We start from the raw sequence: 26518 nt of genomic DNA, 5'->3' as shown, positions 1-26518 counted from the left end.
AACTACTCCATTACAAGTACCAACATCTGCTGAACCACAAGTACCAGCCATTGAAAAGGCTCCAAAATCCAGAAATCCTGCTGTGGAAACTAAAGTACCATCTGTAGCACTACAAGTACCAGCCACTGAAGAGGATTCTCATCTGCAGAGTAAAGTGACCAGTAAACCAGTTGCCAAACCACCTAAAGAACTGCCCTCTACAAAGCCTGATGGTCCAGCTGCAGGGCTCAGGAAGCTCAGGAGGTCCTCTGTGGATGAAGACGGGTTCCAGACTGTAAAAAGAAAGAACAGCACTACAGCAAAGAGAACCCCGGATCCGCCAGTGCTGGCCATAACCTCCGGGCAGTATGGGGCGCTAGGGGAAGAAGAGTCCGAAGGAAAGGTAGAAATGGACTATGTTGCTTCACATAACCCTGAAGGTGACCCTCAGGAAGATGAACCTGACCCTCCAGTGTCCACCAAAAGATGGGGCAATACAGGTCACAGCAGTGGAAGGAGGAAAAAGAGTAAGAAAAACTAAGTGATCCGGATGAGGCTGAGAATCAGCTCTATAAACGTGAACAGTGTGAAGAAGCTTTTGTATAATGCGTTGTGATGTTTATTATCAAAGTGATATAACTTTATATTATTTATTCTTTTCTATGATTTTATTGTAAATGTATTGTAATATTTTGTTGCCTGATTTTAAATAAAAAGATCATTATAGTAGTTATATTCTTGTATATAGAAGTGTATATACATATATATAGTGATACAGTTTGTGATACATACTGTCTCTCTCACAGGTCCATACAGCATGAATATGTAATATGGCCATGTGCATGATGCTTTAGATTATGTGATATCGCACAATGTCAAAAGCATGAACTTTTTCTCTTTCAGTACTAGATATTCACCACTAGATGGCACTGTGTAACTGTATGGTTTCCACTATATAAAGTATATTTTTCAGATTTCAGTTACAATCATTTTATTCTTTGTATAAATGAAATCATTTGATCATTGATTTTATTTCATATTCCAGGAGACAAAAAAATATTATATCAAGCTTTATTTTCATAATTCCATCATGTAGTGCCATACACAGCGCTGACATACTGGAAGTAGAATATCTGAGGGTATGCAGAGATATCTGTAAGATTCATGTCATGTGAAATGTACGGCTGTTAATGGGTTAGTGGCCCTTTAACGATTCAATGTCTCAGGGTGTCCTGGGCAGAGAATTAGCCTGATATAGTTTTATTACACAGCCGCCCTCCTGCCTAGAATTATATCTGAATCCCGGACCATGCAGACAAAGCCGCGATTGTACTGAGCACCTGTTCCCGATACCGCAAATCCACAATCATAGCCACAAATATCTGTGGCGGATACAGTGAGGGGGCGGGTGCTGCTGAGCCAGTGTATCTAATCCTATCATGTGTGGTACTGTCTGCTCAGCCAGTTTATCTAAGCTTATTATGTGTGATACTGTCTGCTGAGCCATTTATCCGTGATATCATCTGTTAAGCTGGTGTATCTAAGCCTGTCATGTGTGGTACTGTCTACTGAGCCAGTGTATCTAAGCTTATAATGTGTGATTTCTGCTGATCCATTTAGCTCAGCCTATTATAAGTGATGTCTTCTGTTGAGTCTGTGTATCTAAGCCTACCATGTGTGATACTGTCTGCTGAGCTGTGTATCTAATCCTATCCTGTGTGATACTGTCTGTTGAGCTGTGTATCTAATCCTATCCTGTGTGATACTGTCTGTTGAGCTGTGTATCTAATCCTATCATGTGTGATACTATCTGTTGAGCTGTGTATCTAATCCTATCATGTGTGATACTGTCTGCTCAGCCAGTGTATCTAATCCTATCATGTGTGATACTGTCTGCTGAGCTGTGTATCTAATCCTATCCTGTGTGATACTGTCTGCTGAGCTGTGTATCTAATCCTATCCTGTGTGATACTGTCTGTTGAGCTGTGTATCTAATCCTATCATGTGTGATACTGTCTGCTCAGCCAGTGTATCTAATCCTATCATGTGTGATACTGTCTGCTGAGCTGTGTATCTAATCCTATCCTGTGTGATACTGTCTGCTGAGCTGTGTATCTAATCCTATCCTGTGTGATACTGTCTGTTGAGCTGTGTATCTAATCCTATCCTGTGTGATACTGTCTGTTGAGCTGTGTATCTAATCCTATCATGTGTGATACTGTCTGCTCAGCCAGTGTATCTAATCCTATCATGTGTGGTACTGTCTGCTCAGCCAGTGTATCTAAGCTTACCATGTGTGATACTGTCTGCTGAGCTGTGTATCTAAGCTTACCATGTGTGGTACTGTCTGCTGAGCTGTGTATCTAATCTTATAATGTGCGGTACTGTCTGCTCAGCCAGTGTATCTAATCTTATAATGTGCGGTACTGTCTGCTCAGCCAGTGTATCTAATCCTACCATGTGTGATACTGTCTGCTGAGCTGTGTATCTAATCCTACCATGTGTGGTACTGTCTGCTCAGCCAGTGTATCTAATCCTATCATGTGTGGTACTGTCTGCTCAGCCAGTGTATCTAATCCTATCATGTGTGGTACTGTCTGCTCAGCCAGTGTATCTAATCCTACCATGTGTGATACTGTCTGCTGAGCCAGTGTATCTAAGCTTACCATGTGTGATACTGTCTGCTGAGCTGTGTATCTAATCTTACTATGTGTGGTACTGTCTGCTGAGCTGTGTATCTAATCTTACCATGTGTGATACTGTCTACTGAGCTGTGTATCTAATCCTATCATGTGTGGTACTGTCTGCTGAGCTGTGTATCTAAGCTTACCATGTGTGGTACTGTCTGCTGAGCTGTGTATCTAAGCTTATTATGTGTGATACTGTCTGCTGAGCCATTTATCAGTGATATCATCTGTTAAGCTGGTGTATCTAAGCTTATCATGTGTGATATCTGCTGAGCCATTTATCTCAGCCTATTATACGTGATACTGTCTGCTGAGCTGTGTATCTAAGCTTATTATGTGTGATACTGTCTGCTGAGCTGCGTATCTAATCCTCTCCTGTGTGATACTGTCTGCTGAGCTGTGTATCTAATCCTCCCCTGTGTGATACTGTCTGCTGAGCTGTGTATCTAATCCTATCATATGTGATACTGTCTGCTGAGCTGTGTATCTAATCCTATCATGTGTGATACTGTCTGTTGAGCTGTGTATCTATATCTGCTATCATGTGTGATACCATCCGCTGAGCATGTGTATCTAAGCCTATCCTGTGTGATACTGACTGCTGAGCTGTGTATCTAAGCCTATCCTGTGTGATACTGTCTGCTGAGCTGTGTATCTAAGCCTATCCTGTGTGATACTGTCTGCTGAGCTGTGTATCTAATCCTATCCTGTGTGATACTGTCTGCTGAGCTGTGTATCTAATCCTATCATGTGTGATACGGTCTGCTGAGCTGTGTATCTAATCCTATCATGTGTGATACTGTTTGCTGAGCTGTGTATCCAATCCTATCATATGTGATACTGTCTGCTGAGCTATGTATCTAATCCTATCATGTGTGATACTGTCTGCTGATCTGTGTATCTAATCCTATCCTGTGTGATACTGTCTGCTGAGCTGTGTATCTAATCCTATCCTGTGTGATACTGTTTGCTGATCTGTGTAATACAGTCTGCTGAGCTGTGTATCTAATCCTATCCTGTGTGATACTGTTTGCTGAGCGATGTATCTAATCCTATCATGTGTGACACTGTCTGCTGAGCTATGTATCTAATCCTATCATGTGTGATACTGTCTGCTGAGCTGTGTATCTATATCTGCTATCATGTGTGATACCATCCGCTGAGCTGTGTATCTAATCCTATCCTGTGTGATACTGTCTGCTGAGCTGTGTATCTAATCCTATCCTGTGTGATACTGTCTGCTGAGCTGTGTATCTAATCCTATCATGTGTGATACTGTCTGCTGAGCTGTGTATCTAATCCTATCCTGTGTGATACTGTCTGCTGAGCTGTGTATCTAATCCTATCCTGTGTGATACTGTCTGCTGAGCTGTGTATCTAATCCTATCCTGTGTGATACTGTCTGCTGAGCTGTGTGTCTAATCCTATCCTGTGTGATACTGTCTGCTGAGCTGTGTATCTAATCCTATCCTGTGTGATACTGTCTGCTGAGCTGTGTATCTAATCCTATCCTGTGTGATACTGTCTGCTGAGCTGTGTATCTAATCCTATCCTGTGTGATACTGTCTGCTGAGCTGTGTATCTAATCCTCTCCTGTGTGATACTATCCGCTGAGCTGTGTATCTAAGCAAATCCTATCCTGTGTGATACTGACTACTGAGCTGTTGTATCTAAGGCTACTTTCACACTAGCGTTTTAGTTTTCCGGTATTGAGATCCGTCATAGCGGCTCAATACCGGAAAAAAACCGCTTCCGTTTTGTCCCCATTTATTGTCAAAAGGGACAAAACTGAACTGAACAGAACGGAGTCGCCAGAACGCATTCTGCTCCATTGAGTTGCGTTTCCAGACCGGAGAGCAAACCGCAACATGTTGTAGTTTGCTTTCCGTCCTGGGATGCGGAGCAAGACGGATCCGGCATGACCCCCAATGCAAGTCAATGGGGACGGATCCGTTTTCTCTGACACAATCTGACACAATAGAAAACGGATCCGTCCCCCATTGACGGAGTTCATGGCGGATCCGTCTTGGGTATGCTAAAGATAATACAACCGGATCCGTTCATAACAGATGCAGATGGTTGTATTATCAGTAACGGAAGCGTTTTTGATTAACCCTGCCGGATCCGGTAAAAACGCTGGTGTGAAAGTAGCCTAATATGTTGGGTGCTGTCTGCTAAGCCTATCATGCGTGATACCGGCCATGGAGCCAATGTATCTAAGCCTATCATCTGTGATACTGCCTACTGAGCTATTGTATGTAAGGCTACATGCACACGAACGTTGTTTATTTCCTCGTCCGTTCCGTTTTTTTTGTGTGGATAGAATGCAGACCCAATCATTTCAATGGGTCTGCAAAACATGCAGACAGCACACCGTGTGTCCGCTCCGTAGGAACATGTCCTATTCTTGTCCGTTTTAGGCAGTTACAATGGATGGCATGCAGATGTCATCCGTCTTTTTTTGCAGATCCGCAATTTGCGGACTGCAAAACCCATACAGTCGTGTGCATGTAGCCTAAGCCTTATGTGTGTTATACCGTCCTCTAACCTCTGGCAGTGTATCTAAGCTCATCCTGCGTGATACAGTCGGAGCACTACTCTTCTCATCATGCATTCCCTTGTGTGTGACTCTGCCGGTGTATCTCAGCCCTGCAGTTATAGATACACCGCAGACCCCCTCCCTCCTCAGCATTAGCATGGTGGTGCTAACAGATGTAGCGCCCCCTCCCTGTCCTCCCCATGCCTCATTCACACCTCTGTGCCAATGTCTGTCCTCCCCTGCCCCCTCCCCGGGACATACAGGACACAGCTGGGGGGAAGGCGCCTCATATCATATGTCATAACCCTGGGTTATATCATGGCTGCCTCCCCTGGCAGCAAATGGGCCAGATCCTTATCGCCCAGCAGGCCGTGCCATCAGAGATCAGATCTGCACTGGGGGCAGGGATGGATTAGGAGGGGTAGATTGGGGTCTTTCCCCAGTCCACAAAACTGGTTGCTGTAATACTCCAGCCTGCAGGTCTTCGCTTTGTATGACACGGTATGACGGTATTATATGGGTATTGTTTGGCGGTATTATTAAAGAGTTCATCCAGTTTTATGTAAATGAAGCTTAATCATAGTACAACTCTCTAATATACTTTGTGTGTCAAGATCCCTGCTTGCTGTTAGTGAATGAGAAAATTCCCTAAAACCTTCACCGACCCGATACAATTGTACGCAATCTATGCAGTGAGATACACACATCGGCGACGCAACCGTGTCCTGATGGTTTGTTACAGTGTATCGGCGCAGGTAAAAGGTGTCAGTCTGGACTGCAGGCTGTATAGTTCAGAGGAGTGTTTGGAAAGGGTACGTTGCAACAAACCCTCAGCTGCGAGGAGTATTAGGTCAGGGCATGTTTACGATACGTAACCTGATTGGCTACTCTCTTGGCTAGAGGTCATTAGTTGTGATGTCATGCGGGGCAGGATTCACTGTCAAACATGTGATGTCATCCCGGGGTTGTCAGGTCTCCGCCCATGTGGTGACATCTCTTGTATCAATCAATATATTCCCAGCAACCGCCGTTTTCTTCTCGCCGCGTCTGTTCTCTTCGCCCCGTTCGCCCCCATGTCGCTGACGCGGTGCAGACACAGACAGCGATCTTCTCGTAAATTTCCTTTGATCTTTACTTTATAACTTTTCTCATCTGAGCCAAGAGCAGAACCTGAAATTATCCTTAAATATACCCTACGTGGGAACAAGGGTGAGCGCCCGCCGCCACGGCCCACCCTCGCCGCGCCGCGCCGCTCACCGTTACCTGACCTTTAGAGCATTGTAGGAGCTTATGATATTATGTACAGTGGAGCATTATACGGATTATTACAGGCCCGGAGTATATATAGGGGAGAGGGACTGGTATTGGTATAAAGTAGTGACCAATTCCTCGGGACACCCTATAACTCGCCCCATTGAAGAACACTACGGTCGTCCTCTCCTCGCCATAACAGGGCGCAATACCGTGTATTCTCCTGTCCTACAGCCGTCCTCTCCCCATGATGACAGAGAAGATATGGGGCTTGTTTATATCCCTTAGGTCTCATGCACACGGCTGTGGCCGTATTGCCACTTGAATAGGTCCGCAATCTGTTCTATTTTTTTTACAGTGCGGACGGATCACGGACCCTTTCAAGCTGAATGGGTCTCGGTCCGTCCTGGGCCGCCGCATGGATGTTGCCCGTGCATTGGGGGCCGCGTACAATTGTATCCAATCTGGGAGCTAAACGCATCAGCTGCACAAATCTCTCTCTCCTTCTTGATACAATGTATCATAAAATGTATCCAGAGGATTGTCTAGACCGGATACAATTGTATCTACAGCTGTGAGAAGTATTAGGTCCGTCATGGTATTTAAAGGGGGTTTTCTGGGATTCGTCATCAATATCGGATATGCTAGGGTCTGACTCCCGGGACCCCCAACCAATCAGCTGCCTGCAATGTCACGTTCATCCGTCCCATTCAAGTGAATGGGCTGAGCTGCAATACCAAGCAGGGCCACATCAAATGGGTGGCGCTGTGCTCGGTCACCTGCGCCAAGGCTTTCTTCGAACAGCCGGTCGGCGGAGGTGCTGGGTGTTGGACCCCCCCCCCGCCAATCTCCAATCTTGATGATCTATCAGTATAAAAATCCCAGAATACCCCTTTAACCTCCGAATATCAAGAAGGCTGTTCCCATTCGCAGGCAGCAAGCAGAGATCTTCAAAATGGTGAAGAATTGAAACGCAGGGTTTGTTTAAAAAGTTGCAGAACTTTTCATCCCTTGGGGTATTCTGGTGGGACGTTTCTGTAAGACTTGGGACTTGGTTTAGGTTGATCCCAGGAGCTTACAATCCGCAGTGGTCAAGATTTAGCATTTTTGTCACTCAGCAGGAGAAGAGTTAAACAAGGAGACCCAGGATTTGGCCGGACCCCCCTCTCTCTTTCCCCCCTCCCAACTTCCAGATGTGCTGATCAAATAAGCTGCAGAGAGAGAATGGGGATTCCTACAAGGTATGTGAGGGGGGGGGGGGGGGGTGTAACTGATCCTCATCATCTGTAGGAGGGGATTGCTGGCTCTACCTCCAGAGCCTCCAGAGCAGAGGGCTCAGTGCAGCGCTCGGCAGTAGTAGGGGAGCAGCGTTATACAGGGGGGTCCCATCAGCTCCCCCCACCACCCTCACATCTGGACCCGGCACATGTGGGACGTCGCCTCATTTGGCCCCAGCGTTTGAGTCTCACTGTAAAGGGGGCTTATTCCTACCCACAGGATGTCTCACCTATCGGTCAACGACCACTTGGAGGGGATCCTCTCCGACTTTGAAGGTAAGGATTAACTGGGCGACTGTAAGGGTTAATGTTCACATGGACTATTTTTTCTATTCTGCGCTTTTTTTTTTTCTGACGCGTTTTTTACGCCGATTTGGCGTTTGATTTTTTTAAAACACTGTGCTAGTTTAACATGCGGATTCCCCATTCTGCAGGAATCCACACCAACGATCCTCCATGTGAACATACTCTAACTCTGAACCTATATGTCTCTGTGCAGATGTAGCAGAGCTAAATTTGTCGTGAGGCTGACACAACGTAGACGCGTGACCTGCCGTCCTATGGAAAATCGCATATCGCGGTAGCAGCGTGAGTTGTAGCAAATAACAGACATGGCTCTGCAGCATCTGACAAACTCAGGCTTTGTGGCATCAAAGGAATATGTTTGGCTCTGCTCTATCTGACAAACTCAGCTCTGCTGTATGGGTTTGATGGATTCTTTGCTCAGTTGAGTCCTGTAAACCTTTTTTTTTTGTATCTGACCAACGTAGCTCTGCTGCATCTGAAATATTGAGCTCTTTGCATGTGACAAAGCTGATCTCTCCGGTATCTGACAAACTCAGCTCTGCTACACCAGCTTACAGTATTGTCAGAATGACCCTACAAATAGGGTTTCCCCGGGGGCTCCGCACTTCTATTACTGTGAATTCATGTCGCTGCCGTCTCGCCCTACACAGGTGACAGGGCATGATGAGACTTGTAGTTCCACCGGTAGATCTCTCATGTCTGCCCGAATTTCCGCCTACCGTTATCTTAAATAGTTAAAGGAGTTTTCCACTCGGAGAGCTTTCGGGCCCCTGGCGATCTGTGGTGGCCCCCACATAAAAGTGTCTCAGAGGAAACCCCTTTAATCTCTCCGCACCGCTCTGTTATTAACCCCTTGTCCGCTGCACTGTCCTACTTTACTTTCCACCAATATTCAACTATGGGATGATAATAGAAATGATGAGAGTGATAATCCTCACAGAAACAAAAAAAAATATGTTGGTCCTGATCCTGACTGATAGCCTATGCCAGTGATACTCCAGCGAGGTTGAAACTACAACTCCCAGCATGCTCTGACTGCAGTGTGTATATGGGCCATTGGACAGCAGGGCCACAGTGCGCCCCCTGTCTACCCCATTGACAGCTTGACCCTGGTAGTGATAAGCGGCAGGTCCTATATTCGAATTAGCGATATTTCACAAATATGTGGTAGAATATTGGTCACATATTCGTGAATATTCGTATTCGTATTCGCATAAAACCTGCTCATACCTGATGGGCTGCGATTTGGGACTTGATAGCGTTTATCCTCTCACGTGCTGATCCGTGGCCGGGGTTCCCTCTGAGCGCCCCTCCGGTTCCTGATCGATCATATCAGCATCACGGGGCCAGTGCCGTGCTGATAGCGTGGCAACACAGCAAGATCTCTGTTTGCTGTATGTGAATTGAAACAGTCAAACAATAAAGACCTAGCCCTGCTCGCACACCGGGCAGCTGCACAAACGCCTCACCGGGCCCTACGCTGACGAGCTGCAGCAAGCCGAGCCGCTGCGGGTTTCCATTCACTGACAGCAAGCAGAGAACTTGAAAATTAAATCTAGAGCTAGGAGAGGGGATTCTATTTAAAGGGGCTGTCCGACGGCTTAAAACTGATTACCTGTCCTCAGGATAGGTCATCGGTATCCGATCAGCGGGGGTCGGACTCACCGCGCACCCCGCCGACCAGCTGTTTGAAGGCACTGTTTAGCGCCGCAGCCTCTTCCTTGGTCAGTGACGTCATCGGTCGCGTTCATGTGAATGGGGCTCGACTGCAATGCCAAGCACAGCCACTATGCAATGGACGGCGCTGTGCTTGATAAGCGCCCACTGCCGTGGCCTCCTCAAACGGTCCCCGGGTGTCGGACCCCCGCCGATCTGATATTGATTACCTATCCTGAGGAAAAATCATCAATGTCAAAATTTCAGAAAAACACCATTTAACATAATCTATATGTCAATGAAGGCAATCACCGCTCCTTTCATCAAGGAATCGTGTTCCGGTTTACGCAAACGTCTGGCGCGATAATCGTCTCCGTCCGTAATCTTGTGCTCATTATCGCCTTTGATCTAATTTGTGTAAGCAAACAGACTGTCGTAAATGGCTGCCCGCACAAGAATGTAGCGTCCGCGATCGGGTGGCATTACAAGGCCTATACCATAGTACCAATGCCCACAGAGATGACCACTGACCGCCTGCACGTGACGCCACCTAGAGGACGGCCATGGATTTGCCATATCGGAACGGTCGGTGCCATAGTGTGACAAGCGGAATATCATTTTGTGACTGAAACGCGTCAGTGGAATTTAGAACGCTGCCATTTCGTTTCATTGTAGCAATGTTTACATTGAAATTGTTACATTTCCTTTTTGCGGGGGTGGGGGGGGTCTAAATGGAAAACCGCAAAGAACGGATGCAAAAAAAAATTGAAAGTGGCCTCCTACCCCTCAGGGGGCTGTTTGACATGAAGGACCCCCCACCACATGCATGTGCTCCGCTGTGTCCTAACACGCCGTGCGTACAGAAATGAGGAGATTTCACCGTCTGCCTCTTTTGTCTGTTGTCACTGTTTGTCTAAAGTTTGCACACCCTCCCCTCCCCCGCGTCATCTCTTTGATAAGCACAAGGGTTGGAAGATTTTAATGGCAGAAGGCGACAACTGCTTGAAGGTTTCTCCACTTGAAACACCATTTGCAAACACAAACATGAAAGCCGCCAAACCGTGCCCCTGCCCTGGTTACCACTCTGCAAGTTGTCAAGCAGGCGGTGACAGGGTGACACAGTTGTTTCCTGGACGTATGGGGGTCATCCTCATGGTGTCTGGTTTTCTGGGGAATGTCATGGATACAGGATGAGGGATGTTGCAGTTTAGGAATTGTCTGAGCCGTGGGCCTGGGGAAGGGTCCCAAATAATGATGTGAGACATCTGGAGTCAATTGTCGTGTCCATAGCAATGAACTCCTAGTATACCTGTCTTCTGCAAGATGAGCGTGCAGCTGCGCTGTATAATGGCTAAAATAATACTGCCATACAGTGCTCAAATAATAAGACCATAATAATAGCAACGAATAACAACTAATAGCGCCATACATTGCTGGATAACAGTGCCAGCCAAAATAGGATATAATAGTACAATAGTGCCTATAAAATGTCTGCCAAAGTGAACATATAATAATTAGTGTTGGTCGAGCACCAAAGTGCTCGGGTCGAACACCTCGGGATGCTCGGGTGCTGTACCGAGCGCCCGAGCACAATGGAAATCAATGGGAGAACCCGAGCATTAAACCAGGCACCCACTGCTCTGAAGAGGGGAGGGCGTCTGGTTCTTAGGAAAAGGTCAGAAATTGATGGAAACACCATGAAATGGTTCGGGAACAGCATGGGGAGGATGTCTGGATGCATCTTGGACTCCCAGGTCGCTGCTGGGAACAATGTTGTCCGAGTAGTACGCCACTTTTACAGACTGACAATAATACGCACAAAACCGAAGATAAAATCGTTCGGACACATTCTTTCCTGTATATTTACTTGTATATAAAGTGCAAGTGCTGCCAAAAATTACAAGGAAGAGGCACTCCGATACAACCTGTATATCACATAAAGGAGGGTCTCATTCACATTGTGGTACAATTGTTCAGGTAGTTGGACTCCTACACTCATAAAGCCTATGCACTAAGTGAAAGGGCTGCCAAAAATTACAAGGAAGAGGCACTCCGATACAACCTGTACAGTATATCACATAAAGGAGGGCCTCATTCACATTGTGGTACAATAGTTCAGGTAGTGGGACTCCGACACTCATAAAGCCTATGCACTAAGGGAAAGGGCTGCCAAAAATTACAAGGAACCGGAACTCCAAAACACCCTTTATTACACATAAAGGAGGGCATCATAGACAGCCTTGAAAAATTATGATTGATGGCCTGCTGGTGACCCTCAAAAACAGTAGGATACAAAGGCCTGCTGATCTGACCCTCTAAAACATTAGGGGCGAGGGCCTGCTGCTGATCTGACCCTCTAAAACATTAGGGGCGAGGGCCTGCTGCTGATCTGACCCTCTAAAACATTAGGGGCGAGGGCCTGCTGCTGATCTGACCCCCTAAAACATTAGGGGCGAGGGCCTGCTGCCGATCTGACCATCTAAAACATTAGGGGCGAGGGTCTGCTGCCGATCTGACCATCTAAAACATTAGGGGTGAGGGTCTGCTGCTGAGCTGACCATCTAAAACATTAGGGGTGAGGGTCTGCTGCCGATCTGACCATCTAAAACATTAGGGGTGAGGGTCTGCTGCTGAGCTGACCATCTAAAACATTAGGGGTGAGGGTCTGCTGCTGAGCTGACCATCTAAAACATTAGGGGCGAGGGCCTGCTGCTGACTCTCTAAAACATTAGGGGCGAGGGCCTGCTGCTGACTCTCTAAAACATTAGGGGCGAGGGCCTGCTGCTGACTCTCTAAAACATTAGGGGCGAGGGCCTGCTGCTGACCCTCTAAAACATTATGGGCGAGGGCCTGCTGGGGACCCTCAGTGTATTCAATACACCATAAAAGCCACATTTAGAGTGTCTTTATGTCGAGAAGTCATGGTCAATCCAGGCCTTGTTTATTTTTATAAGAGTCAGCATTTTCAGTTGACAGGCGAATGCGTTTATCAGTTATTATGCCCCCAGCCGCACTAAATACACGCTCTGACAAAACGCCGGCGGCGGGGCAGGCCAGCACCTCCAAGGCGTAGAGCGCCAGTTCGTGCCACGTGTCCAGCTTGGACACCCAATAGTTGTAAGGCACTGAGGGATCACTGAGGACGCTGACACGGTCTGCTATGTACTCCTTCACCATCTTCCAAAATTATCCCCTCCTTGTGACACTAGGCTGCACATCAGGGTGAGGGTGCTGGCGGGGTGTCATGAAACTGTCCCACGCCTTGGAGAGTGTTGCCCTGCCTCTGTTAGAACTGCTGTGTGTTCCCCTCGTCTCCCCTTCTCAGTTGCCCAAGGAACTACGGACTCTGCCGCCAGCGTTGTCAGCTGGAGATTTTTGGAGCAATTTTTCCACAAGGACCTTCTGGTATTGCACCATTTTGCTCGTCCTCTCCACCACAGGAATGAGCGATGAGAAGTTCTCTTTGTAGCGGGGGTCGAGAAGGGTGAACAACCAGTAATCGGTATTGGCCAAAATGCGTACAACGCGATGGTCACGGGAAGGGCAGCCTAACATAAAGTCAGCCATGTGTGCCAGAGTCCCAACAGACAAGACTTCCTCATCAGGAGGCTGTCCTCATCAGGAGGATGACTCTCAATCTCCTCTTCCTCCTCGTCTACCCATCCACACTGAACAGATGGAATAAAACTTCCATGGGTACTACCCTCTGTAGCGGAGGCAACCGTCTCCTGCTCCTCCTCCTCCTCATCATCCAATTTGCACTGAGAAGGCGAACTGAGGGTGGTCTGGCTATCCCCCAATGTCTTCCCCCATTTCCACCTCTTCCACATGCAAAGTGTCCGCCTTAATTGTGAGCAGAGAGTTTTTCAGTAGACACAGAAGTGGGATGGTTACGCTGATAATGGCGTTATCGCCGCTCACCATCTGTGTTGATTCCTCAAAGTTGCGTAAAACCTCACAGACATCCATGCCCACTTTTCGTTTGTGAATAGCGGAAGCTGACTGGAAAGGTGATGACCATGTTGCAGCTAGTACTCCACTACTGCCCTCTGCTTCTCACGAAGCCTGGCCAACATGTGGAACGTGGAGTTCCACCGCACAACAGTCGGTGAGCTGGCAATTGCAAGCGCTGCTGCAGCATTGCCAGACCAGCGGAAGCTGTCGATGACTTGCGGAATTGGGCACACCCGCTGCACACCTTCACCAGTAGCTCAGGCAAATTGGGGTAGGTTTTGAGAAACCGCTGAACCACTAAGTTTGACGTGGGCTAGGCATGGGATGTGTGTGAGCTTGCCGAGCTCCAAAGCCGCCACCAAGTTACGGCCATTATCAGACACAACCATGCCTGGTTGTAGGTTGAGTGGCGAGAGCCACAGCTCAGTCTGGTCCCTCATCCCCTGCCACAGCTCTGCGGCGGTGTGCTGTTTGTCACCTAAGCAGATCAGCTTCAGCACGGCCTGTTGCCGCTTCCCCACTGCAGTGCTACACTGCTTCCAGCTACTGACTGATGGCTGACTGGTGCTGCAAGATGATAATTCAGAGGTGGAAATGGAGGCGGAGAAGGGGGTGGGGGGGTTGGAGCCAGTAATATAGCTGCTGGCGGAGACCCTGATGGAAGTAGGTCCCGCAATCCTTGGCGTCGGTAGCACCTGTGCCATCCCAGGGTACGACTCGCTCCCAGCCTCCACAACGTTCACCCAGTGTGCCGTCAGGGAAATGTAGCGTCCCTGGCCAAAAGCACTTGTCCATGTGTCAGTCGTTAAGTGGATCTTCCCAATAACTGCGTTGGTCAGGGCACGGGTGATGTTATGGGACACATGCTGGTGCAAGGCGGGGACTGTACACCGTGAAAAATATTGACGGCTGGGGACAGAGTAACGCGGAACGACCACCGCCATCAGGCTGCGGAAAGCCTCAGTGTCCACAAGCCTAAATGGCATTTCCAGGGACAGCAATTTGGAAAGGTGCGCATTTAGTGCTATGACCTGTGGGTGGGTGGGTGGCTGGGTATTTGCGCTTTCGTTTAAAGGCCTGGGGTATGGACATCTGTACGCTGCACTGGGACACAGAAGTGGATGTGGTCGCTGATGGTGCTTGCGAAGGTCCAGGTGCACGGCGGGAGGCTTCCGAGCTTGCGTCTTGGACATGGGATTGAGGAGGCAGTGGTGTGACCCGCAGACACTGATTGTGCACCCAGGTGTTCGGCCCACCTATTAGGGTGCTTTGATGCCATGTGGCGGATCATGCTGGTGGTGGTGAGGTTGCTAGTGTTCACGCCCCGGCTCATTTTTATACGGCACAGGTTGCAAATGACAATTCTTTTATCGTCCGCACTTTCCTCAATAAAGTGCCAGATTGCGGAACACCTACCCGCAAGGGTGAAATTAGTGTTCGGCAGAGCATGCTCGTCCAACACTAATAATAATAGTTCTATACAGTGCCCCAATAACACTGCCATAAAGTGCTCAAATAATAACTTCATATACGTAGTACCCTACATTGCTATATGATGGTAACTGGAAAAATATAATGCCTCCCACAGTGCACTAATAATATTTCTATATTGTACCCTCAGTAATATTGCCATCAAGTGCCCAAATAATACCGTCCTGAATGTTTCCACCTAATGCTCAGATTACGCTGCCTTTTAATAGTACCAGACATGGCGCCAAAATAATAGCGCCAGATATAGCAGTGACCATACCAAGAGCGACATCTGTGCCTATATATTAATGGCAAATATATCAGTAACTCTATAAAAGTGCCTGCCATAGTGCCCGTAATACCGGCTATGGTACCCATAAAATGGCATCCAGAGTAGCTCCATAACTGTACCCGCCAGGATGCGCACATCACAGTGCCCACATACTGCTATATGACACAGTGCCCCATACGTACACCGGAGATTTATGGGAATGTTATTGGGGGAGTTACTCTAGACCAGCGCATGATCAGGATCAGATTAGATTCCAGATGTATCCCCCCCCCCCCTCCCCCCAATACTAATAATACCGCCTGTCTGTCATCCGGCTGCGCACACGTCCATTCCTGCAGTAAACACTCTCATCAGTCTCTCTTACCCCGGAGAATGTATCTTCCATTTTTACTGCAAACACTCCAGAAATGTTTTGACAACACAATTACGTAACATCAGGGGCCCCCTGCAATGTAGCAGAGCCGGCAGGGATCAGAAGGAATAGTATCAATGATCTTCCCAATAATGGAACCATGGGGCCCCATGAGGTGTATAGCTGAGGGCCTGGTGGAAGGGAGCCCTGAAAACACCGAGCCCTGTGTCAGCGGATCCTATGGCCCCTAAAACACCGGGCCTGGGTGCAACTGCTACCCCTGCACCCCTTATAACTCTGGCCTGGACCAATTTTAGAGGGACAGTCCTCCATACATAAAAAGAGACAGGGCTTATGCAAACGATGTCCAAGAGTGACCATTTTGGGGTTGTTTCCAAATTTAGAGGTGGGAAATAAACGGAATCTACGGCAAAGGTGATTGAGAGCCTAGCTACACTTCTGGGCCCTGTTGCATAACTTGGACTGGGGCCCCATTATGCCAGGACTCCTAAAACATAAATTCATACCCCAGCCCTGCCCAGGAACTCCCGTGTATGGGCGGGTTTTAAAAAAAATTCCTAATTTGACAGGATTTTCTCTGAAAATTCAAGAGTATGCCAAAAACAGAAAGGGAAATGGTCAATGCTTATTCTTCTCGAAGGGATCGAAGGAAGAGGCAGAAAAGGTACAACCTAATAGACCAGGAGAGGGGCCCTTGTTTGACTGTGGGGGACCCCAAACTTTTATTTCTCTCTCATTGCTGACAAAATGTACATATGAAATGTTTATTCTATATTCAAGATGGCGGCTTACTTGTATGGGAAGTGTAGGGTACAATATGGCAGAGCAAATTTTAAAAGAAAAACTGCCCATAGCTACCAATCACAGTGCAGCTTTTATTTCTTATTCTTCTCTTGAAAAATGAAAGCTGTGCTGTGATTGGTTGATGTGGGCAACAAAGAGATTTTCCTTTAGGCAGTTTCATGAATCTGCCCCTTTACTTGTAGCCAATCATAGCACACCTTTGATTTTTCAAGAGCCCTATAAGAATAGAAAGCTCGGTTGTGATTGGCTGCTCTGGGCAGAAAAGACATGGGCAGACTTATGAAGCTGTCTCAAAGGTAAGCTGTGTTCCGCATAGCAACCAATCATGAGAAAATGAAAGCTGTACTGTGAATGGTTGCTACTAGCAACCAAGACATGGGCAGACTTATGAAACTCATTAAAGAAAACCAACCACAACACAGTTTTCATTCTGTGTTCAGCTTTTAGAAAATGAAAGCTGTGATGTGATTAGTTGCTACTGGAAACTGTCTAAACTGAAATCCAATCACGACACAGATTCCATTTCGTATTCAGGTCTTAGAAAATGAAAGCTGTGCTGTCATTGGTTGCTATGAGCAAGCAAGAAAGAGCAGATTTATGAAACTGTCTAAAACTGTGCTGCCCATAGCAACCAATCACAACACAGCTATCATTTAGTTTTCAGCTCTTTATGGTTGAAAGCAGCACTGTGATTGGTTGCTGTGAGCAGCAGTCATAACTCGGCCTGTATTTTCTCCTATGGCGGCCTATAGCCATCACGTATAATATCTATAATCTCCTCGCCCGTACAGGGGATAATCCTGAGCCTTGTTTTGTTGCTTCAGCCTCTCTGCGTCCTCCTATACGTGAGGATAATGAGCTGACGCGTTTTCCCTGTAGGGACAGGATTTCTAATTATTCATTTTAACAGAGGGCAAAGATGAAAGGTGGCGATCTTTGCCAGGGGCGCGGTTCGGACAAAAGCGTGGGAGCCTTTTCATCCCAGCCGGACAATACGTGGCTTGTGTTTGATGTAGCGAGGGTTTATAATGTCCCTCAGCACTTTCATACATCAAATATCTTTTCTTTCTCGTCGCTGTTTACAGAACTTTATATTTCCACCTTTTGCGTAGATCCACCGGTGACTGATTCGTTTGGAGGGGGGGGACAAAAAAAAAATGATCATCGTAAATAATGGTTGAAATACGATACTTAAAGGGCGGGTAGACTTTTTCATGAAAGATGTAAATTATTGTAATGTATTGTATTTTGTCCATCTCACCATAGAGGTGGTGTAGATATTTTAGGGGTATATCCATTAAATCCATTGGAAACGTGAATTTTATTTGGTGACGTGCAGTACCACTTTTCACCATTGTCATGGCAAATAATCCCATAGACACCAATGCAATAGCACCCCCATTAATACATTTGGGACTGTCAGAAAATCAAATCTATGATTATCTTAATAAATTTGACAAAAAATTGTCTCCTTGAATACAAAGTCCCTCTTCTTTTAATCACTTTTCAAATTTGGCGAGCACGAGTTTTAGTGCAAATTTATCACCTTTCGTCATTGTTTCCTTTTTTGGAAAGTAAATGTGGACCTACAATGCTTTAGTTGTATGCATGTCGAGAGTTGTAGTTTTCCATTGCTGCGAGCCACAGGTTGGAGATCCCCGTCTTAGGCCTCATGCACACGACCGTTGTTTGCTTCCGCGTCCGTTCTGACGATTTTACAGTTTCAGGTGCAGACCCATTCATTTCTATAGAGCCGTTGAAAATGCGGATAGTGCACCGTTTGCCATCCACGTCCGTGATCCGTGGTTCCAGTCCGTCAAAAAAATATAACCTGTCCTATTATTTCCGCGGAAAATGGTTCGCGGACACATTCAAGTCAATGGGACTGCTAAAAAAACGTGGAGGCACACAAGATTGTTGTCCGCGTCCGTTTTTTTCCTAATATTTGCATGGCAAACCTGTCTTAGACTTTTTTTTACATTCCTTTATGTCTGGTGGTCCTCCAAAAATAAAGGAAGACACACGGAGACAAAAACGGAAACGGATAACGGAACAACGGAACCCCATTTTGCGGAACGGAACACAACAACGGTCGTGTGCATGAGGCCTTAAAGTGACAGGCTCCTGTATTTTTGAGTGGGATTGCAGGACAGGAAGTCTGGTGCGCGCAGTACAATGCCTTCCCCATGCCGGGTCTTGTCATATTTGGGGTCATCCGTCATCTAGGATTCTCTATACGGGGTGATGTCATTCCCTAAGGGAAACAGTTTAAAAAGAAATCGTCAGATTTTTTTTTTTTTTTCGAGGCTCCTCTGATTGTCAGTTACTAAAACAGTTACATTGTAATTTTTTTTTTACATTGTTCAATTTCCTTAACAGTTTTGCGAAGTCGCTCTCGTCTTACTGGCTGCAGGCAAAACCTGTCAGTGCGGAGAGCCAAGGGACAGACTGAAACAGGGGAGCGCTGCAGGCAACAAGCGGTTAAGCCTGCGCCCCTGCACCTGTCACTCTATAAACATATATATTATATACTGGTCTGCCCCTGCCTTCATCCGCAAATCTTCAGGGTCCATAACCTTCTCTGCCTACATGTCCTGGACCCCTCACCTTCTCTGTTTGCCTGCCTAGGATCTCTGCCCTTCTCTATCTGTCTAGAATCCTGCTTTTTCCCTTCCTACCTATCCCAGATCCCTGCCCTTCTCTTCCTACCTATCCCAGATCCCTGCCCTTCTCTTCCTCCCTGTCCCCGATCCCTGCCCTTCTCTTCTAACTGTCCTAAAACCATGCCCTTTTCTATCAGTCCAGAATCCCTGTCCTTGTTTTCTTACCTGTCCGGGATCCCTGCCCTTCCCAATCTGTCTAGAATCCCTGCCCTTCTCTTCCTACCAGTCCTCAAATTCCTGCCCTTCTCTATTGACCTATATTCTCTGTCCTTCTCTGTCTGTACTTCTCTTCCCAACTGTCCAGGAACCCTTCCCTTCTCTATCGGTCTAGAAAATCTGTTCTTCTCTTCCTCCCTGTCCCGGTTCCCTGCCCTGCTCTTCCTACCTGTCCACGATCCCTGCTCTTCTCTATCAGTCTAGAATCCCCGTCCTTGTTTTCTTACCTGTCCGGGATTCCTGCCCTTTTCTTAATACTACCTGTCCTAGGTCCCCGGTGTTGGCCTAGAATCATTATCCTTCTCTGTCTACCTGTGCAAGATCCCTGTCCACTTTCTAACTGTCCTGAATACCTATCCTCTTCCTACATGCCCCCTATCCCTGTCCTTCTTTTCCTACATGGCTCAGATCCCTGCTTTTCTCTTCTTGCCTGTTTAGGTTCCCATCTTTCTTTGACTGTCCAGTTTCCCTACCCTTCTCTTCCTATATGTTCTGCCCAGGAATTCTACCCTCTTCTCTATTATCTTCCATTTCATCTGGGCCACTGCCATTCCCTGTCTCAAGTCCAGATCTCCGGCTCTTATCTCTTCGGAACACTATTCAGGATCCCTACTCCAGGAGATGATGTCCACAACCAGGCCTTCCTGGGCTTTAATACCACCATGCTGAACGCATTCTACATTATTTAAGAATTCCTGATAATCTAGCATCAGAATATTTAGTCCAAGTGCCAAATTAAGCGGAAATCTAATAGTCCAACACATGCAGGGTATGTTCAGAGACCAGAGATGAGCTGGAGAACCTTCTGATGACCCAAGTCTTCCTCTTATCCAACATTTTACCCTAGAGTGCACCCTAAAAAGAAACAACCCAAATAAGGAGAAGAAGAAAACCCTCATCCTCCTGAGAGGACGTGGATCTGTCTACAAGGGGGTGAACATTCCTTGGAGGTGACATGCTGCTGAGTGAGGGGAATCGTTGGGCACACGTTCCCTCCAGCACAAGATCTTACTTGCTTCCTACCTATTAGGACCTGTTTTATGGCAGTGATAATACTGAATTGATTAGGGTGGAGGATGGGACTTTTCCCTCCCTACTTTTTCATGCTCAATTCATATGAGGAATGTTGGCAAAAGCAACATGATTTAACAACTTCATTCCCAACATTGTGCCGTTAACAAAAGGCGATCTTCCAAGTGATTTTCCCATATCCCAAACCAGTAATTACCTCTAACTTTATAGTAACGGGGTCACACAGGTTCACACGGTAGTAGCTACCTTATGGTTGCCCACTTTTAGCCAGCCACTTGATAGACATTAGATGAAAGCGGGCCAAACCACCAGGACCTAATGAGTATGGAAGTGTCCCAAATCTCCCCTGATAGCCAATGTGGGGAACAGAAGGAACCTGGAGCGGGTGCACCAAAATAACAGCAAATGGGAAGGAGGGAGCAAAATTATGGAGGCCTGGTTAAAAGTTCTGCTTTGTGAAGGCTTGGATCGACTACAAACAGTGCCCAATTTTGGCTTTTCCTACAGGGCTCCTCTAAGACCTCTGACACAGTATAAGTATAAATAGGTGTAAGGTCTTCTAGTAGTCCACATATCCAAACTTCTTTACACAACTCTCTTCTTGCTACCAAAATCCTCTACGGTACCGATCCTATATGAATTGAAAGAATCTTCCTCAGTCACTGACATTCTCCTCGCTCCATATCGGTTCAGTTTGACCAGTTATCAGATACTCCCATTAAGACCAATAATATGAAGGGATTACGATACAACTTGAGGGAGAACTTTCCAATTATCTTGTTAGTATAAAATTCTGGACCATTGTGAGTTCTGTGTGAGTCTTCATTCTTCTATTGGAGGGTAATGGTTCTTCTTGTGGAGATCCAGCTAAAACAGAGAGACTTGCTGTCTGGGTAGAGCCTCGCTTCTACGCAACATGTGTATAGATCCTATAGATGGTCCAGACCTAATCCTTGTACTATAGATGTCTATAGGCGGGTTTGAAGACCCTTTGGGCAACCCTAAGCCTCAGTTGTTGGCCTGAGACTGTGAGGGCATGCTGGGAGTTTTGCAGCTGCTAGAGAGTTACAGGTTGGTAGCTACTGTCCTGTAGAAATGTGAGGCGTCCTCTATCTCCATACAATTCACTGATGATAAGCCAGGGTCGTGAAGGGCCAGTCAGGAAAGATGGCCTCCAGGCATTGGCCAGAGAAGCGAGAGCAATCTCTTGTAATTCGTTGTCCCTCCCCCCTCAATAAAAAAGTACAATGTTTTATTCAGAACCTGTAATGACTTCTGTAAACTAAGTGACGCGGTTTCAAGTGGATAATGAATTGGGGATTATTAGAATTGCCTTAATTAGAAGCCCACCCCAGGGGTGGATCTATGGCCTGCCCTCCACACTTCATAAGGCCAAGCATTGATATTCAAGGTTTAGTTGTGCTAGTTCTGTCATCTAGGTGTCTTTCTACCATGTGTGGCAGTGTACACTGCTTTTTCCTTATATTCATCTATAGCCATATGAGCCATTGGAAGGTTTGACAAGACATTTAGACACTAATTATACTGTAATTAACAATGATCTATTAGATATGATCTATTGGTGTGCCATCTATTAGCCAAGCATTTCTTATGGTCATGTAGATTATCGTATACCTTTTAATTTAATGGTATTACTACATTTAAAGAGCTACTCCACTTCCCAATATCTCCGTTCCCCAATATTTCATTCCACGCATGTCACTCTCACACGAGTCCTGGAAGCTGAGATATACAGTGCTGTCCTCATACTGCCTGTGACATGGATGGAACGTTTTGGTCCCCGGTCATTCCCTGGCAGATAAATAGATGACATAAAGTAATGAATATGAATTTTGTTTTACGTCTTTTATTGATGGTGGGATGTACCATTTTCAGTACATGGATTCCTGCTGGAGCCCCTTACCCAGAATACAACACTTCAGCACGCCATCTCGGGTTTGTTGACAAGATGGAGTCTGTGATTTTCCTTCTTTTTGTTGATCTTGGAGGGAAAAAATTAGTCACAAGACCGTACAAGGAGCATCTACAAATAGATCAAAGACTGTTGACATCCTGAGCTTCCACGATAGTTCAAAATGTCAGGGCCAGCGGAACAAGGGGAAGCATACTGTCTATAGTTGTGTGTGCCAGACAAGAGATGACCCATCATACCCATCGAGAAGGGCCCTAGAATTGTTACCTTTCCTGGGCCACAATCTAGCCTTGATCAAGGTGAGATAAAATGACTTTAAATGGTTATCAATGTTATTTTTTAGAAAAATCTGATTAATACTGCAGGCTAAGATGAGCAACGGCATGATGTGACCCCCACCAGCTGCTCTTCCCCTTCTTGATTAAACATCTTCAAGGTGAACAGTTCCTTCACCGTTTAGTTGCTCTGCCTAGCAATAACAGCCTTTCCAATAGCGTTGTCAGGTAGCATCTCAGCATATTCCTGGCAACCAGCCAGTTCAAGGTGAAATTGGCACTAAGGGCCTAAATCAGGGTGGCTTGGGTAAACAAACCAGACTTTTATCTTTCTCACTCAGCTTTATTAATCAGATTTTGTAAGTGACTGATGATCTGTTTATGCAGGGAGGTTTATTATCTCATAAATCCTTCCATGGGACTTTTAGGTAATAAATCGTGTACTTAAACAAGTTCTAAAAATAAAAGAGAACATCACAAGATCTCTCCAGTGATGTCATCAGCCCAACATGTCTGGACATCTGCTGAAAATGGCAGCTGCACTTTGAGTCGCTACATCAGCTGGTGACCACTATGGAAAACAATTCTATAGTCACCAATGACAGCCATGCTAAGGAGTATGTCCAATAGACATTAGATTTTTCTAGGGGGAGATCCCTCCAGTTTTGTTTGGTGGGATCTGTCTGCTGTCTTTAGACTGGTTGTTGGGAAAACGCTGCCTAACAACCCAGCGGATCAGCTCAGAGTCTGGAGTGAAGAGTAGAAGCAGTTTGACAGCAGTTATTCCATCTCTTCCAGATGGCATTAGTAATCAGATTTTTAGATTTCAGGTTCACAATTAGTTACACAAGGATAGGCATAAGAGCGTCCATGTAAACCACGAAGATGACCATACGGTGATATTACCTATGTTGCCACCGTCCCGTATGAGCACTATTATGTACGTGTTAGCCTGTGAAGGCTGACTCTGTAATAACATGGACAATATAAACCATCGCACTTCTTGGTGAACACGTGAGGAGTGGGTTGTATTAGACTAGAGATAAGAATGTGGAGACAAAACACTTTACAGGATTATAGAGAAACCTCAGACTCTTCCACCACCGTGAAGACAACATCACATATGAAAGAACATGATCTAAACATGGCTCTCATGTGTGTGATCCGTTCCGGAGACAGGTCGTGCGTTACATTGTAATTAGGGTCATCCGATGCGTACAATTGCAATGTGCATTGAAGCTGCTGCTAATCTCTTGTAATTCGGTGACTTTACAAGACTTTTAATGTATGAGGAGATTAGGAGGACCATTAATAGTGTGATGACAAATCTCCTAACCCCCTCTCCCATCATTTATAGATGTGAGACCACATCACGCTTCATCTCAGGTGACCAGATTTATCTCAATAAAGCTTGATTATCGCATAACAAAAATTGATGCAACTTTCTAAACTATTTGGATTTGTTTTCAGTGACTGTAAAGAAGTCTCTTGTTGATCCCTTTCATGAACCATGCAGAGGTGTAATCAAAGCAAGCTTTTTGATGTAAACAGGAATGCTTTAGTCACTGACAGCAAGCAGAGATCTTGATCATGGTGATGAATATACAAAGTGTACTAGAACATTGACATGCGCATTACATAGCTTTCCAGGAGATTGGTGCCATCGCCTTCAGTGACATCACTTATTTACAACACGTTTCGGGATGGAAGGTGCCACAGCATCCATAAAGGTGGGACACTGCTAGATCCGTCAACAGCACAACATTTACGTAACTGACCTTTTATCTTAAAGGTAAAAAGTCTAGTGCAACTCAAAAACAGCAAAAAAGTCACCCAAGACTTTCACTTGCTCAAAGGGCCCTTAGGAGAAACAGCTGGCCACCGAAATGAGACCTTTCGATCGATTCTGATGGAACCCACAGCCCTTCTGTCCCTGACATCTCCTGTGTTGCTGAAAACAGGGCTGAGGCCTTCGGGGCATGTGGGTGTTTTTGCTACAGCTTTATGGCGTGGTTGAATGTAGGCACCTTAATTTGACCCTGGGACCGGGGATCGAACAAATTGGGCCCCAACCCACATTTCATAGTTTTCAGTCTGCAGCAATAGTGCCTGCTCAGAGAGTGTGGCAGAGGGAGGTTGGGGGAAGGGAGGGGGAGATACAGGTAAATATCCAGGTGTAATCTGATGCTGGACAGGGGAAAACTGCAGAGAAGAATGTTCAGCTTCCTTCATAATTACTTTCTACTGTAACCCCTTCACTGCTGGAACTAAGCCCAAGAGTCTTCTAGAAAGTGCCGAAATCTCAGTGTCTACATGAGATACATTTGGCGCAGTGCACACAAATGGCACTGATTGTTATGAATGAGTGTAGCCTGCATACAACATATGGTAAGTGTGTGGCTTTACTAGTATCTATGGGGTCCCATTACAAAACCAACAACTTTAAATATGGCCGGGCTCATGGGTCACTCAATGCTTGGATGGTCAGAAATGTTGAATGGGACGGTGGTTCCCTTGAGGTTCACATCCAGGGTGAAGAATCCCATACAGCAATTGGGTCCATCAGCAACATATAAGTCTCCTCGTAGTGCCCCAATTCAATGCTTATTTAGCTAGCTGGTTGCCCATCTTGGATCAGCTTGGTTGGGATATCTCAAAGATCTCCAGAAATTCCTCTCCAAACATTAAGCCGAGATGGCTCAGATTGGCGCGTGCCACTCATATCCTGGCCTTTATCTTGCTGTCAGTTGCAGATTATCCACACCTAAAAGAATGGGGGACGCCCTCCTGAGTAGGCATGCTTAGTATATTGCTTAGTATATTTGAAGTGGTGTCTTTCGCTGAGGATCATGGGAGTTGCAGGCCAGGACTGAGCTCTTCTCCGATGGGGTCGCTGACTTGTGAAAGCTAACGCTCTGGGGCAGGATTAAGAGGGATTTGGGACTGGTGCCATTGACTTGACCTGTTGACATTCGAACCAGAGAAGGAATCAGATTTGAGGGATGTCACTGACAGCGTTGGGGTCAGTAGAACGTGCAGCAGTCCCTTTCCATGTCCCACCCTTCAATTAATAAGCCAGCAATAAATTTTTATTACCTCAGAGTCACCTACCTACAGTAAGATAGTCTAAAGTTCTGTCATGATTCAAATCCCCATCCACATCAATGTTCACACATATTCTTGATATTGACATGTATAGTGATCTGAATCCATGCAAAGTCTCCATGACATCACAGTACCTGGCGAAAACCATGTTGTCATCAGAATCCCCCAGGAGACAAGCCTCAGGCTTTAGACCCTCAGATGTTTAATGTGCGAGAAATCACTTATTTGTTCCAGAAATTTTAGGTTCCTCTGCCCAAATCTTGATCAGATGCTGAGAAAAGCCAAGTTCTTGTGTCAAATAAGCAAATGAGAAGATGTGAAGTGAATTATATTTTGACAATGACTGAATATATTTGGACAGCAGTTCTTCCTAGACTGTGCTTATCATCCAAGGTGTCATCTCACATAGTCCAGAACCAGAATCTTTCTGGACAACTCAACTAGTCTGGTTTCCTTCTTTAGTATACTTTATAGACCAGGCATGCTCAACCTGCGGCCCTCCAGCTGTTGGAAAACTACAACTCCCACAATTCCCAGACAGCCTACAGCTATCAGCCTACAGAAGGGCATGGTGGTAGTTGTAGTTTTACAACAGCTGGAGGGCCACAGGTTGAGCATCCCTGTTATAGACTGTACTTCTTATGGCTGCCTATCGACTGCATGACTCTTGGAGTGACTACCGGTGGACTAGATAGAAGTGATTAAC

At 46.2% G+C, this 26518-nt stretch overlaps 1 protein-coding gene across 1 annotated transcript in view; it reads left to right on the top strand.

The window, feature by feature from the left end:
* The first annotated feature begins 7789 nt into the window (after positions 1-7789).
* The window catches only part of SEPTIN12 (septin 12), a 75557-nt gene continuing 56828 nt past the window's right edge, over positions 7790-26518 (top strand). The window contains exon 1 of the mRNA XM_040440300.1: positions 7790-8009. Coding sequence (XP_040296234.1) covers positions 7955-8009 — 55 coding nt within the window. The 5' untranslated portion in view covers positions 7790-7954. The remainder of the gene's footprint in view (positions 8010-26518) is intronic.

The sequence above is a fragment of the Bufo bufo genome, chromosome 7 (genome assembly GCF_905171765.1).
Source record: "Bufo bufo chromosome 7, aBufBuf1.1, whole genome shotgun sequence".
NCBI lineage: Eukaryota > Metazoa > Chordata > Amphibia > Anura > Bufonidae > Bufo > Bufo bufo.
This window is presented reverse-complemented; position numbering and strand designations above follow the sequence as displayed.